We start from the raw sequence: 16,402 nt of genomic DNA on the forward strand, positions 1-16,402 counted from the left end.
TGGCCTTGCAAAGTGTTGATGTCATGGGAGGAGGAATTGATGCAGATTATGAAGGAGAAATTAAAGAAATTCTGTTAGAAATGAATGAACAAGATTGGATTATTCAACACCATGACAGGTTATCACAAATATTGATATTGCAGTTTAAAAACGATTGTGAAAGAAGGAGATCCACCTCCAATCAGCACTGTTTGTGGAGATAAAAGGTTTGGATGCAGCAGTCCTAATAATTGGTCCAGAGTGTGGGTCCAGAGGCCAAATGGCCCTCCAGAGGCAGCTGAAGGAACAGCTCTGGGGAAAGACAACACTGGTTGAATCCTGAGCCCTGAGCATGAAGAATGGGAATATGTCCCTGCAGCCAAGTATTCTCTGCCAGAAAAAGTCAATATTGTTTTACAGATGCTGCCAGAGCAAATCTCCCTGTTTGGCCCAACGACCCCTTTGGAAAATGCTCTGATCCACGGGGCTCCATGTGAAGGCTGATGTGACACTGAGGGACTTGCACACCAATTCCAGCCAGGAGCTGGAAACTGGGATCCTCTCCCCTTCGGCTGGAGAAGTGCCAGGTCCCAGTCCCTGACGGGCACCCAGGCTCCTGGCTGGAATTGGTGTGGAAGTCCCTCAGTGTCACATCAGCCTTCACATGGAGCCCTGTAGATCAGAGCATTTTCCAAAGGGGTCGTTGGGGCAAACAGGGAGATTTGCTCTGGCAGCATCTGTAAAACAATATCCCATAACATCAGCTTGTTGTGGCAGAGAACACTTGGCTGCAGGGACATATTCCCATTGTTCCTGCCCAGGTCTCAGGATTCAAACAGTGTTGTCTTTCCCCAGAGCTGTTCCTTCAGCTGCCTCTGGAGGGCCATTTGGCCTCTGGACCCACACTCTGGCTCCATTATTAGGACTGCTGGATCCAAACTCTTGATCTCCATGAACAGAGGTGATTTGAGGTAGATGTCCTTCTTTCACAATTCTTTTTAAAACTGCAGTATTAATAACTGTAATACCCTGCCATGGGGTTGGAAAACAAAATCTTGTTCATTATTGTTTAACAGACTTACATCAATTTTTCCTTGATAATCTGCATCAATTCCTCCTCCCATGACATCAACACTTTGCAAGGCCAAGCTCAAGTGAGCAGTTACCAAACCAAAGCGTCCTGGAGGAATCTGAATTCCTATTCTTGTATTGTTAACTTTCATTTGCTTTGGCTTTTTCCTAATTAATTCCAGTGCAGGAAGGTCCAGCCCTGCAGCCTCTGGGGTGGCCCTGTCAGGGGCCATCACACCCAGAACCATTTCCCAGGCAGTCCAAGTCTCACTGTCCATGGTTGTGTTTGCAAATTGGGTGCAGCCCTGCACACCCAGGGGTTTCCATTTCCCCAGTGGGCCCATTGTTAAGGGCATGGAACACATCTGGGAGATGGGTTCTCCACCAGGACAGGTTCCCATCTCCTCATTTTATCAACTGCTCTCTTAACAACTCCTTCACCTGTTCAACCAATCCTGCAGCTTGTAGAGAGTCTGGTACATGAAAAACCCAGCAGTCTAAATCAGTGTGTTTTTCACAGGAACAGACAAAGCATTCTGCATCATAGTATCACCAAACCCTATAGAAACAGCCAATTTCACCCCTTCCTCCTTTATTCCATGTATACAATTCACAAAAGTTTACCACTGACATTTGGGTCTTTGCCAGTCCTTTTTTGTAGGGTGCTTAGTGTTACAGTGAGCAGCCAAAGCTCACAAATCAGTACTGTCAACATTATTTCAAATTATCAATTTTTAATTATGTATATAAATATATATTATTGTGTTATATTATTATCATTATCATCATTATCATTATCATTATCATTATCATTATCATCATTATCATCATTATTATAATCATTATCATCATTGTTCTTGTTGTTGTTTTTTCACTTGTACAAACAAATCTGAGCTCAAGACTATAACCTTCTTCTGTCACTCCACATGGGAGTGTTCCAAAAACAATTGTTCTTTCTGTTGGTGCTTTTTCCTATTTGCTGTTAACAAAACCCATCCTACTCTTCCCAAACCCCCAAATTCTTTTCCTTTTTCCACATGCAATTTTTGGATTCATTTTAAGGCTGATTTACTAAAACATGGATATGATCTGGTATCAATATCCAACTGAGAAAGACAAAGACTCCTTAACTGTTTTAGGATTAAAAAGTGTATGTTTATTCACAGCACTGGGCTGATGTGTCAGGTCACCCCTTAATACACACGGCCCCAAGCACAGGTGAATACAGGCTTTTTATTTACAGAAGTATTGAATACAAATACATATTCATGACCCAGTTCCCACCAACTTTTCACTTCCTATGCTACTTAGGAAAAAAAGCAGTTAAGCATGATCCTTGAAATGGGTCGGTGGTCTTTTTCTGAGGAGGGGTCACAGAAGGGAGGAAGGGATATGGCTCTTCCTCGTTCTGCCCTTTCAACCTTTTCAATGCAAAGTGACAAATGGACCCTTGGCTGGGCTCCTTGTTTCATCTCTTCAATGAGTTTCTGATTTGCAACTGTCTTATGTTCTTGAAGTTCTTTACCAGGTACTTTATTTCTCACTCTAAGCCCAACTGAACAAGCATAAAGTTGACAATTAGTTATTAGCCAATGCTTAACCTCTATTTTAGCAAGGCCTCTTGTGGATGCTAACTGTGAAACAGAGAGCACGGTGCCTGTGGAAATTGCAGGCCACATAGCTTTCTCAGTCTTGCCTGAGAAAGTGGCCTAGGAAATCATGAGGAGGAATTAAAACAATCCTCAGAGACAGAAAACAGCCTTGCAGGTGCTGTTTGTCTGTTCCTTGTTTTCTTGCAAGAGAAGGTCGAGGGGTGGTGTACCCCACTGACCAATGATAGTGATGTGTTAGTTTACTAACCAATAAGAGTTTCTTTTCTGTACTTTTCACGTATCGGTCTATAAAAAAGACCTGAGGTAATAAACCAGAGAGAAATTCTCCTGATCGACTCCCAAGAGAGTCTGTGTCGTTCTTCTCGCCGTTCCTAATAGAGCGACATCCTCTCTATCTACCTTTAATTTTAGCAAGGCCCATCTATTGATTTTAATTAGAGTTAGCAAGGCTTCTTTTTAATTAAGGCCTCAGCTTCTCTAGAATCTTAAATTCTTCAAAGTTTGTGTCTCACCATGCCCCTCTGCTTTTTGTGTGTTTTGTTGTAAAAAGGCAGAATTGGCAGGATTCAGTTCTGAGGCCGATTCTGCAGCTGCTGCCTTGTGGGGCTGGTGCTGTCCCTATGCAGGCCCAGGTATTTCTCATGCAGCTTCCTCTGTGGGGGCTGTAGGAAAACTTTAGGGGAAAGTATTTTATTATCTTTCCTTGGTTAATTTTTTAGTCACCTCCCTACGCCTAAGATGGACTTGATGCGAAAAATTGGGACAGGGAGCAATTGGTTACTAAAACAAAAAATGTGATTGGCTTTAGGCAGTGGCATTGCTTGCCACTGAACTGGATCATGTTTAAAAGGAAAATGACTGGAACAAAAGGAAGGAAAATGGTACAACAACATTTGGCATGGACAGTCCTCCCACAGGGATATCCAGCGTCAGTGGTTTTGTTTGGGCAAGCTTTGCAGAAAATATTAAGAGAGTTTACTCCAGCCTCAGGAGTTAGGATGTTGCAGGATGTGGATGATTTGCTTTTGTCAGGAGGACAAAAGGTGGTTGAAGAGGCTACTGTAAAGCTGCTTAATTTTCTTGCTAAAAAAAGACTTAAGGTGTCTGAAAAGGAGGCCAGTTGGTAGGAAAAAAAATAATAATAAAAAGGTCATATATAGAGCTGTCCTGGGGTGACTTTATGATCCTGGTATCCCCAATCGTCTGGTTTATGTTATATATTAAGTTGTGCACCTTTAAGCCTGGCTCTGAGAGCGAAGGGGGCGGAAGAAGAAGTGCGCAATTTGTGTTGAAAGAAAACATCACTCCCCACATCCCGCTCCTGGACTGTGGTGTCTGCAGCACGGACACACTGCAGGACACAGCTTCTCTCTGGCTTTTAGTTAGTTTTAGCTAGCTGAGGCAGAGGAGTTCCCTGGACCTTTGTTTTTTCCCTTTTTACCTGCATCTGTGCAAGCCTGCTCTGGACCGAACACGCAGCCAAACCCCGGGAGCTCACGCCTGTGGCCCACCGGGGCCTGGGCCTCGGCACTTTCCAGCGCTGAAAGGACTGATAAGAACCTGAGCGAGCCGAGCTACAGCACATGAAAAGGACTTTTCTTCCTAGATTTGCCATCCCATTCAACAGCAAGAGGTTTTCTTATTTAATATTATTCAATTTCTGTTAAATAAACAGCTTCTCCCACTTCTCTCCGAGGAAATTCTTTTCCTTTCCCGGAACAGTTGGGGGGGAGGGGTCATTTCCCTGGGGAAACCCCCACTTGGAGTTTTCCTCCTAAATTGGCCTTAAAGAAGGACAAAAGGCCAACAAAACTCCACAAAAATGCCACAAAATTCCTTAAGTCTTCTCAAAACCCTACCAAATTCTAAAAACATCCCACAAAATCTCCTCCAAATTCCACACAATTGCAGAAAAATACCACAAGATTGAAGAAAAATCCCATAAAATACCCTAAATCTTTTCAAAACGCTATGAAATTCCAGAAGCATCCCACAAAATTCTTTACAAATTTCCACAAAATCTCAGAAAAATCCCTCAAAATTCTTCAAGTCTCCTCAAAATGCCACAAAATGCCACAAAAACCCCACCAAATTCCAGAAACATTCCACAAAATCTCCTCCAATTTCCAGAAAATCTAAGAAAAATCTCTCAAAATTCTTCAAGCCTCCCTAAAATCCCACAAAATGCCAAAACATTCCACAACATGCCAAAAAAATTCCACAAAATTCAGGAAATGTCACACAAAATTCAGGGAAATTCCCACAAAATTCCAGAAATATCCCACTAAATTCCTGAAAAATCCCACATAATTCCCTAAATCTTCTCAAAACGCTACCAAATTCCAGAAACATCCCACAAAATTTTCTCCAATTTCCTACAAAATTCCAGAAAAAGCTGAGAAGATTCCACAAACATCCCACAAAAAATCCAGGTACATCCCACAAAATTCCAAAACATTTCCTCAAAATCCCACACAATTCCAGAAAAATCCTACCAAATTCAATAAAAATTCCACAAAATTCCATAAATCTTCTGAAAACCCTACCAAATTCCAGAAACATTTCACTAAATCTCCACAAATTTCTGAAAAAATCCTGAAAAATTTCACAAGATTACAGAAAAATCCCACAAGATTGAAGAAAAATCCACAAAATTCCAGAAACATCCCACAAGATCTTTACAAATTTCCACAAATTCTAAGAAAAATCCCTCAAAATTCTTCAAGTCTCCTCAAAATCCTACAAAATTCCAGAAACATCCCACAAAATTTAAGAAAAATCCCACAAATTCCTGAAAAATCCCGCAAAATTCCCTACATCTTCTCAAAACCCCACCAAATAACAAAACATCCCACAAAATCTGCACAAGTTCCAAGAAAATCTAGAAAAAAATCCCACATCATTCAAGGAAAATCCCACAAAATTTCAGAAAAATCCCACCAAATTCCAGAAACATCCCACAAAATCTCCTCCACTTCCAACAAAACTCCTGGAAAATAAAAAAAAAATCCAGAAAAATCCCACAATATCTCCGTCAATTTTGACAATATTCCAGAAAAATCTCACAAAATCCTTGGAAAACCTCACAAAATTCAAGAAAAATCCCATAAAATTCCAGAAACATCCCAAAAATCTCAATATCCCACTAATATTCAAAAAAATCCCACGAAATTCCTTAAATCTCCTCAAAATACTTCCAAATTCCTGAAAAGTCCCACGTAATTCCAGAGAAATCCCACAAAATCTCATCAATATCCTGGTAAATTGCAGAAAAATCACAAAAAATTCCCTAAATCTCCTCAAAACCCTACCAAATTCCAGAAACATCCCACAAAATTCCAGAAAAATCCCACAAAATTGCCTGAATATCCCATAAAATTCAAGAACAATCCTTCAAAATTCCAAAAAAGTCCCACAAAATTTCTGAAAAATCCCACTAAAATAATTTTAAAAAATCCTACAAAATTTTAGGCAATTCTAGAACATTCACAAAAATCCCACAAAATTCAAGAAACATCCCACAAAATTATTTTCATTTGTTCAAAGTCTCACATACTTCCACAAAAATCCCACAAAATTGAAAAAAAATCCCACAAAATTCCCTAAATCTTCTCAAAATGCTACCAAATTCCAGAAATATTCCACAATATCTCCACAAATTTCCACAAAATCTAAAAAAAATCCCTCAAAAGTTTTCAAGTCTCCTCAATATCCCACAAAATTCCATGAGAATCCCACAAAATTCCAGAAGCATCCCACAAAATCTCTTCAATAGCCAGAAAAATCCAAGAAAAATCCCACAAAATTCCAGAAAAATCCCACAAGTCCCTAAATCTTCTCAAAACCCCACAAAATTCAAGAAAAATCCCACAAAACTCAAGGAAAATCCCACAAAATTCCAGAAAAATCCCACAAAATTCCAGTAAAATCTGATGAAATTGTTAGCGTTCAGGAACACACATAATCACAAATGATTATATGCAGGGGCTTTATTAAGAGATCTGGGTGTCAGGGGTTCACATACCCAAATCTGACCCATCTTGGTTTTGAGTTGAACATGTTTTATACTCTGTTATTATATAACTTATATATTAATTATTAAACTTACATTGCTCTATTGTATGCATTGTTTTTACCCAAGCATGGATTGCTCCTGATCCACCCCAGCCCCCTAACATTGTTCCTCATGTTCTTTAAACAATAATTACAGCTAATCACATCTAACAATTGTATCATGATCATCTACTGATTACACAGGTGCAGTTTTGACCTGATTTTTAGCAAGTACAAGGCCTAACATTTCCCAGGGCCAACTTTTCCCAGGCTTGGCAAACCTAACTTTCTAAGTCCCTGGATTTTCTAAGATTTTGAGACCTTTTACTATCATTACATATTTGTATTATATATTTGATATTACATATCTAAATGAAAGCATTTTCACTTCACTATAAGTGCAAATGTTTTCACTTGATACAGTTCTTTGTTTCTGAGTTTATACTTGATGTTCTTTGAATCCTTGATTGATGTAAACCTCATCCAGGTGAGCTGTCCTGGATACTGTCAGGAACTGGAGAACCAGAAGATTGTGGATCTCACATCAGTGCCTTTATTATTTTCTGGTTCCAGGACATTTTCTTCTGTATTTCTACCTTGAAGATGCTGAAAACTAACCAAATTGCTAAGAATACAATTAGTAAGATTATGGCACTCTCAATGATAGATTTACTCCATGACCTCACATTCCACCCTAACCCTTTGAAGATTCTCCCTAACCAATTGTAGTCAAATCCTTTTGCTCTTCCTGTGCTCCATGCTCTATTTGTTGCAACTGATTGATGTCATATTCTACATCTGCATTTACATTTGGGATGTGGATGCAGCAATGATCAATCCATCCCTTTAAAAAACCCACACACTCCATGCTCTTTCAGGAGTAGTAAATTGTAATTGTATGTTTAGTTCTTTAAATCTTTCTCAGGTCACTCTTGCTAATTTATCTACCTGACCTGTAAGTTTGTACAACATTTCTTTATTCTGATAGTTTGCTATAGGACCAAGCAAAGACTCTAGGGCCCACCCAAATTTCGCTCTACTAAAGGGTTCTTACCAAGTGTCATCTTGATTCTATTCCTATCTTAATCCTTCCTAGCTCTGCCTGTGTCTAGCCACTGAGTTGATTTTGCCATTGTTAGCATCCATACCAAGATTAATTTTTGTTTTAGCAATTTTACCAATGTTTCTGCACCCCAATGGCATTTGTTATATTTAATTTGTAGAACTTCTCTCATTATCAAGGGGGTTAACACTATTTGTCTTTGTGCAGTTACATACCACTCTTCTGAATTATTTTGTGCATTTAGCAAATGTCCCAATTTCTCATCTTTTACTGAATATTTTGGTTTTGGAGGCAAATTACATTGAGATACATTAACTTTTAAAGGTATCCATGCCATTGTTGTTTGCACTTCTCAAGCAATCTGTCGAGCTGTCCAGTCTGCTTTACGATTTTCCTCACAAATTTTGGAGTTTCTTGATTGGTGTGCTTTACACTGTATAATTGATACTTGTTCAGGTTTTTGTATTGCTTTTATCAATTGCAGGACTGCATCTTGATGTTTAACGTGTGTACCTTGAGAAGCCAGTAGTCTTCTTTCTTTCTACAGTGCTCCATGTACATGTACTACTCCAAAAGCATACTTTGAGTCAGTCCATATGTTTACCCTTTTCCCTTTACTCAATTCTAGTGCTCTGCTTAAGGCAACCAGTTCTGCCCTCTGGGCAGATGAATTTGGTGATTTGTATTTGGTATTTGCTTTTGCCTCCACTATTGTACTGACTGTTGTTACCGCATATCCAGCGTATCTGGTCCCGTTCTCCACCAAGCTGCTTCCATCTGTGAATAGCTCTCACTCTGCTTGCTCTAGTGGGATGTCTTTCAGGTCTTCTCTTGCCAAATAGGTGTACTCTATTTCTTCTACATAGTCGTGCTCTAATGGGCCTTCTTCAGTTGTGGTACGTGGGAACAAAGCTGGATTCAAGAGGTTAGTTGTCTTTAGTGTGACATCATCCTGCTCAGTCAGGATTACCTGGAATTTCATCATCCTGCTTGGAGATAGCCAATGGCCCCCCTTTTGTTCTGAAACAGTGGTCACCATGTGTGGCACATAGACATCTATGTCTCTACCCATTGTGAGTTTCCTGGCTTCTTGTATCAGCATCACAGTGGCTGCGACTGCCCACAGGCACGAAGGCCATCAGGCACTCTCATTGTCAAGTTGTTTGGAGAAGTAGCCTACCGGCCTTTTCCAGCCTCCCAAAGGTTGGGTCAGCACTCCCAGTGCTAGGTGTAGTCTTTCATGCACAAACAGGTGAAAATCTTTGGACAAATCAGGCAATCCTAATGCCAGAGCTGTTGTCAATGCTTTCTTCAGTTTGAGGAAGCTCTCCTTCTGTGGTTTGCCCCAGGTAAACGGCTGCGTCTTCTGGGCTTCATACAGGGGTTTTGCAATTAGTCCGTAGTCCATGATCCACAGGTGGCACTACCCTGTCATCCCAAGGAAAACTCGCAGCTCATGCAGGTTCTGGGGTTCTGGAATAGCACAAATAGCTTGAATATGATCAGTACCCAGCTTACGTTGCCCTTGTGAGATTACACATCTCAGGTAAATCACAGTTTGCCGGGCAATTTGTGCCTTCTCTTTAGACACCTTATATCCTCCCATTCCCAGCTGATTTAAAATTTCAATTGTTACCTTTATGCAGGTTGTTTTCTCTTCTGTAATTGTCAGTGTATCATCAACATATTGGAACAGCAGGTATTGTTCTCTCAGTACTTGCTCATTCTCAGTCCAAATCTCCAGCTCCTTAAATAGCTGGCTTCCAAATAGGGTTGGACTGTTCTTGTATCCTTGTGGGAGGTGTGTCCAGGTGAGCTGAGTTTTCCTTCCATTTTCTGGATTTTCCCACTCAAAGGCAAACAGTTTCCTACTTTCTTTGTCAAGGGTATGCAGAAAAATTGAGATACATTAAGTGTGTTATCTCATACATTTGTCTCATATATTTATCTCATATATTTTTATCATATATATTTATCAAGGGGTATGCAGAAAAAGGCATCTTTTAAATCAATTACAGTAAACCATTTATATTTCTCTTTTATGGATGTTAACAATGTGCAAGGATTAGCTACCACTGGGTAAATATCTTTAGTTATTGCATTTATTGCTCTCAAATCCTGTACTAGTCTGTATTGGTTAACACAGAAATTTGGGCTCTAGCGTTAACTGGAAGTAATAGGCGCACGTTTGGGACCCACCATTGCTAAAATCAGTATGTCTCCAGTTTTGTTATTTCTAGTGAGCATTTTAAATACAACCAACCTCCACCTCTCTGCTCACCCATGAGAGGCAGAGTTCCCAGTTTCCCTGATTTGGGGTTTGAGGCTGTTTGGGATCCACTCCCAGAAGCTGAGAAGGAGACTGCTTTGGCTCGCAGCCCAGAGCCTGTGGAGGTGTGCTGGGTTATACAATGGGGCATTCGATACAATGAACTTGGGACAGTGTTAATTAGAAACTACTTTACTCAACTTTTAAGTGATAAGTCATCCATTATGTTTCTGGGGACCCTCTTCTTTATCCTTAGTGACCACCAGTACTGGTGGTTAGAGATTTGTTTTCTCTTTTCTGGGTTTTCATTAAGAGAACCAATGTATCTAACACCCTTTGCTTTCTCTGATTTTTCTTCTGGGATTTTTACAGGTCCATAATTTCTACTGTAATTAATTAACTCTTTTGCAACTTTGCTCCATGTCCAAATTTTATGGTTCCTAGCAGGAGAACGCAGTTGTGAACCTGTTGGCTGAGAGGGGGTGGTGAAGGGAGTAAACCCAGGATCAGTGGAACCAGGTCAATCAGTCGGGTTCCCAAGAAATCTATCTAGTCTCTCCACAGGGGTTATAGCTGCTATGGTTTTGGGGGTTTTTTATGAGAAAAATTGCTGTAGGTTTAAGTGATTCTGGAAGGCCTTGAATTAAAGAGGTCATAATTTCAGTTTTCACAGGTAACTACACTGGTGATTTAGAACCAGCAATTAATTTTCTTTTGTGTATCATTTGCAAGCAGGCAGCTTTGTGAATGTTTTCCAGTAGTTGGTTGGGGGTACCAACTATAGCTATAGGGTCCCCCCTTTCCAAGGGGTTTAGCCCCTCTGCCTGATAAGCTGCATGCTGATTTAGAGCCCATGGGTTATGTCTGTCTCCTGTTGTTACGAAGACTCCATGTCCCCAGTACCCACTGGCTTCCTGTTCTCTCAATCGAATTTAATCACCTCCAGTAAGAGACACTCAGAATACATATTCTGTCTCTGACTCGTGAGGCAGACTCCCGTACTCCCTTTTTTTTTTTTTTTTTTCTTTTTCTTTATTTTCAGTCGTTATATGCGGATCCTTTTCATTATTGATATAATTATATTATATTGTGTTTTAATTAGAGGTTTCAAACTAAGACATCAGTGTTCCCCACAATTTTATCCAAGTTAGCTCCTTTTGAGGGTAAATTTGATTAATGAGAGGGGTTTCCCTCTCTTGTTTCCTTTAGCAAGTCAGCATTTTTTGAATTTTTATCATGGAGGGCTACTCACAACAGATTGATCTTACTCCTTTCTTCATCCAATTGTTTTTGCAAAATTTTAACTAGGTTTTGGAGGGAGTCTATTATAGTTCTTTCCTAACTTCTTCACTTAAAGCAAGTTTCTATAGCTGCTGTAAGACAAGCTCCCAAAACTGAGCAGAGTAGAGTTTTATTTTTGCCCAGTTTAAATTCTGTTTCATGTTGTAAAAAAAACATAGTCTATCAATCACATTTTCCAAATTAAACCAATTATTAAGCACGAACCTTTCCCTCCTGGAGGTTTGGCATTGTGTTTTGCTAACAAAGCATAACATGCATAAAAGGCAGCTTTAACTTCTGCAGCCATTTTCGGTCATTTTTACAGTGGGAAAAACCACTACAGGGAGGTATCAACTTAAATTACACACACACACACACACACACACAAATTTTTGCTTCCCTGTATGGGTAAAAAGAACAAATCTGCTTGGGAGGCACTCCTTCAGTTTAAAATTCTGGTTGTCTCTTTGCTACACCAAGCTGTCAAAATTCATACACACAACAACAAAAACAGTCCCGCCCTTTTGCACTAAGAGATCTTTTGAGAAATTCTGCAGACAGAGCCCTCAAGTGAGTGTGGGGTGCTTTTCACCTCGGCGTGTGCAGTTTGCGGGAAATTCAAGTTGCCCCCCTTGCTTTCTAGACACCGCTGACTCTTTGGGAGTGTCGGGCTGGGTGCAACTGGAGCAAAACATCCTTCCCCTAATACAGACTGCACAACAAACCTGCAGCCCCTTCTGTCTGTCAGAAATCCTGTCTGTGACTCCAGTTTAAATGCCACGATTCGCTAACGCGAGTGGGACTCGTGAGAGGTTCGTTTGATCTCAGAGTGCAAGACGGACACAAGGGATTTCAGTTTAAATCACAACAACAATAATGTACCTTTATTTTAGTGCCAACAACAAGGGTTATGCGAGAGAGGAGAGGAAGAGAGGGTGAGATAAAGAAAACAAAGTAAAGAGAGAGAAGAGGGGGTTATAGCTACCAACAGAAGAGACGGGGTTGCTGGGGTCTTTTTCTGTGGGAAGATTTGGCCAAAATTATCTTAGTCTTATGTAATTCTTCCCCAATGTTACCTTGTTTCCAATGTGCTAATAAGCACCCAAAGGAGAAGTATCTGGTATGGGAGCATTGCTGCCCAAAATCCCTTTAAGTTTCTCCATATTATAACTACAATATACCACAAATGCTGGATCTGCAACGCTATTGCAGTCGTCTGACAGACGGCGCCTAGGCAACTAACTCAAAGATTTCTGGGAGTAATACTTTTCTCTCTCTGAGAGAAAGTGCCTTGCCTCCAAGGGAGAGCCAGGATCTCTGAATCAGCTGGTTTTCTGACCCCCACAGTAAAGCACCTTACCTTTCTCTCCTGGGGAAATTGTGAGCAGCAGAGACTGTCGCAGCTGATGGGGTCCCCAAGAATCCCTCGGTGCCAGCTGGAGCGTGATCGGGTCGTGAGTTCGCTCAGCAGCACTCACAAGGTCCCATCTGGGGTCGCCAAAATGTTAGTGTTCAGGAACACACATAATCACAGAATGATTAAATGAAGGTGCTTTATTAAGAGATCTGGGTGTCAGGGGTACACATACCCAAATCTGACCTGACTTGGTTTTGAGTTGAACATACTTTTATACTCTATCATTATATAACTTTCATATTAATTATTAAACTTACATTGTTTTATTGTATGCATTGTTTTTACCCAAGCATGGATTTCTTGTGATCCCCCTCAACCCCCTAACATTGTTCCTCATGTTCTTTAAACAATAATTATATCTAATCACATCTAACAATTGTATCATTCATCATATACCAATTACACAGGTGCAGTTTGACATGATCTTTAGCAAGTACAAGGCCTAACACTTCCCAGGACCTACTCTTCCCGGGCTCACCAAACCTAACTTTCTTTCTAAGTCCCCAAATTTTCTAAGATTTTAAAACCTTATACTATCAGAGTGACACTTGTCTTTACAAACAAGCTGTGAGTCTGCCGATAAAATGAAACTATCACTGAGAGATAACAGAAACAATGGGATGGATTGAACTGAAAGATGAAACAGACACTGGGGAAACACCATAAAATTCAAACAGGGCTGAGAACTAAGAAAGAGATTATGCACTGGGGGGAGGGGGGATGGTATCTCAGGTATCATGTGTACCAGGAAATCTGTACCTCTCAAATCCCTCAGCCTATGGGGAAAGGGAGAAGGGACGTACGGCCTGGAATTGGGATAAAAGGGAGGCTGCGCCCTCCAAAAATTAGAGAGATCCCAGGGGAATGCCCCATGGCCTCTCCCTTTATTTGAAAAAATTGAAAGCACTCCTCTATCTCCTTTTTGCATATAAACCTCTGGTGTTTGTGGATTAATTTTTTCTGACACTAACAATTAATATGAAGTTCAAAACTACAAACCTAGGCAGTGCAGAATATGAAAAAAATGAAAGCTAAAACTAAGGGCATCATAGCTGGAGGGGGGGTGGAATTGAATAATTTTGGGGTGGGACTGAGTAGCATTCAGAGGCACTGAGAGGTCTTGAGGTGACAGATTGAAGCCCCTCATCTCTTTGAGTGCCAAGAAATGGAGACAACTCCAAATACCCCACAACCCCTAAATACTCTCAAGTAGCTCCCTGATTCCCAGTTGCTCTTGAAGCACTAGTAAAATGTGAGGTTTTAGGTGCCATTGATTAATTAGATGCCATTAATTTGTTGATTTTTACCCCAATTTAGTCTGTTCCAAAGGGATGAAGATGAATCTAAAGATAATTAGAACAAAACCAAAATGACCACCAGCCCAGTGTCTTCCCAACACAGATCACAGGGAACATGGGCCATCAGGGCTCTGCCCAATGTGGGTCCACTGATGGGGGATGGAGTTGGAGCAGTGCACGAAGCTCTTCCTGCACTTGGAGCACTCGCAGGGCTTCCCTTAGTGGTGCCTCCGTTTGTGTCTGGTCAATTGAGAGCTGTCTGAGAAGTTCTTCCCACACTGGGGACACTCATAGGGCCTCTCCCCGGTGTGGATGCGTTTGTGGGTACTGAGGCTAGAGCTCTGGCTGAACCCCTTCCCACATTCGTCACACTTATAAGGCCTCTCCCCAGTGTGGATGCGCCGGTGGGTGATGAGGTGGGAGTTTTGCTTGAAGCGCTCCCCACAGTCAGGGCAGCGGAAGGGCCTCTCATCCGTGTGAATCTGCTGGTGCCTGAGGAACTGGAAGCTGGTCTGAAACCTCTTCCCACATTCTGGACACTCGTAGGGCCTCTCCCCAGTGTGGATCATCTGATGGATGGTCAGTTGGGACCTCCGGCTGAAGCTCTTCCCACATTCCTCACATTCATAGGGACATTCCCCGGAGTGGGTCCTCTGGTGGCAGATCAGGTGGGACCTCCGGCTGAAGCTCTTCCCACATTCCCCACACTTGAAGGGCCTCTCCCCAGTGTGGATGCGCCGGTGAATGGTGAGGGTGGAGCTGTGCTTGAAGCCCTCCCCACAGTCAGGGCAGCGGAAGGGCCTCTCCTCTGTGTGAATCCTCTGGTGCACGAGGAGACTGGAGCTGATCCGAAAACTCTTCCCACACTCGGGACACTCGTAGGGCCTCTCCCCAGTGTGGCTGCGCTGGTGGATGATGAGTTTGGAGTTAAAGCTGAAGCCCTTCCCACATTTCCCACACTCATAGGCCCATTCCCCAGTGTGGATCATCTGGTGGCAGATCAGGCTGTTGCTCTGGCTGAAGCTCTTCCCACACTCCAAGCACTTGTAGCGCTTCTCCCCATCCTGAAGCTGCTCATGGACCACCAGCTCAGAGCCCCGGCTGGTCTCCGGCCGCCTTCCTGGCACAGGGTGGGTCTTTCCTCCTCAGAGCACCCTGGGATGGGTTTGGAGCCCCTCCTCCTGCAGGATCTCCGGGGCTTTTCCTCCCCATTGGATTCCTGCACTGTGGAACTGCTCAAATCAGCCTCTTCCACAAGGTTCTGCTGCAGGGATTTTTCCTCCCTGGTCTCCATCCTCAGCTCCTTGTCTGGGGGAGGAAGGACAAGGAGAGGATGGGATTTGCCTCCGTGCCAGAGGGAAGGGGAAGGAGATCCCCCCAGTGTGTCCCTGGCAGGACGGTGTTGGCAGTGGGGTTGTCCTGCAGCTGGGGGCCATGCTGAGCTGGGAGATGGAGCAGGAGAGAGAGGGAAAGGGGCACTGACTTCCTCCTCACCTGCCTGGGTGTCCTGAGGCATCTTCCTCTTCCTTGCAGCCTTCCGCTCCATCCAGCCAAGGTTTGGCAATGGAAAATCCTGTTTTGGGGAAATACAAGGGATGAGGACATTGAGTTTGCAGGTCCCTCTGCCCGTGTTCATCTCTAGAAGTCACCGGACATCTGGGGTCCATAAAACCTCCAGAAAACACCAAGATTCAGCCTGAAAATGCCTCCCAGGAGTTCCCCATCTCTGGTCTCTCCTGTTTGGGGTTCAAGGGTTCCCCCTGTCCCAGCTGCTGGGAGTCACGCTTGTACTGGGGATCACCTGTCTTCTCGGTCCCTGCCCTCCCCGGGCTGCTGAGAGTGCCAGGAATCTGAAAAGTTCCCCCTGTTTCCATCTCCCCACTTAAGGATGGTGGGACCCCCCCAATGTCCCCCCAAGTAGGATTTTCCACTCAGCTTTGGAGTTCCACATTCTCCAAACATCCCCCCCCCAAATAAACCCAACCCAGGGACCCCCCCAGGATATCTGGGCAAAGCTCCCGCTCCCCAGTCACCTGTGGGATGGTGGGTGATGATCGCACAGGTGGGGGACTATAAATTCAGGGAGTGCTTGACCTTGTGGTTCCTTCTCCTTTCCCTGATCCTCATTTGTCCCTCTTCCTCCTCCTCCTGCTCCTCTTTCATCCCTCCCCCTCCTCCCCCAGGAGCAGTGACACCCTCGGTGCCCCGTTCCCGAACCCCTCACAGCCCATGGGAGGAGCGGGGATGGAGCCGGGACAGGTCGGGATGGGCAGCGCGGGGCTCTCCGCTGCTCCCACCCGCTGGCGACGGGGGGAACCCGGCACGGGGAAAAGGAGAGGGAAACTGGGAAAACTGGGG

General features: G+C 43.0%; 1 protein-coding gene across 1 annotated transcript in view; it reads right to left on the minus strand.

The window, feature by feature from the left end:
* Positions 1-15,188, minus strand: part of LOC147645525 (uncharacterized) — a gene marked incomplete at its 5' end in the record, with an annotated part of 62,031 nt that extends 46,843 nt beyond the window's left edge. Inside the window, 1 exon segment of the mRNA XM_086874517.1 lies at positions 14,269-15,188. Coding sequence (XP_086730643.1) covers positions 14,269-15,188 — 920 coding nt within the window.
* Positions 15,189-16,402: the final 1,214 nt, after the last annotated feature.

This window comes from Cyanistes caeruleus, unplaced genomic scaffold, assembly GCF_971803275.1.
Source record: "Cyanistes caeruleus unplaced genomic scaffold, bCyaCae1.hap1.1 HAP1_SCAFFOLD_240, whole genome shotgun sequence".
Classification (NCBI taxonomy): domain Eukaryota; kingdom Metazoa; phylum Chordata; class Aves; order Passeriformes; family Paridae; genus Cyanistes; species Cyanistes caeruleus.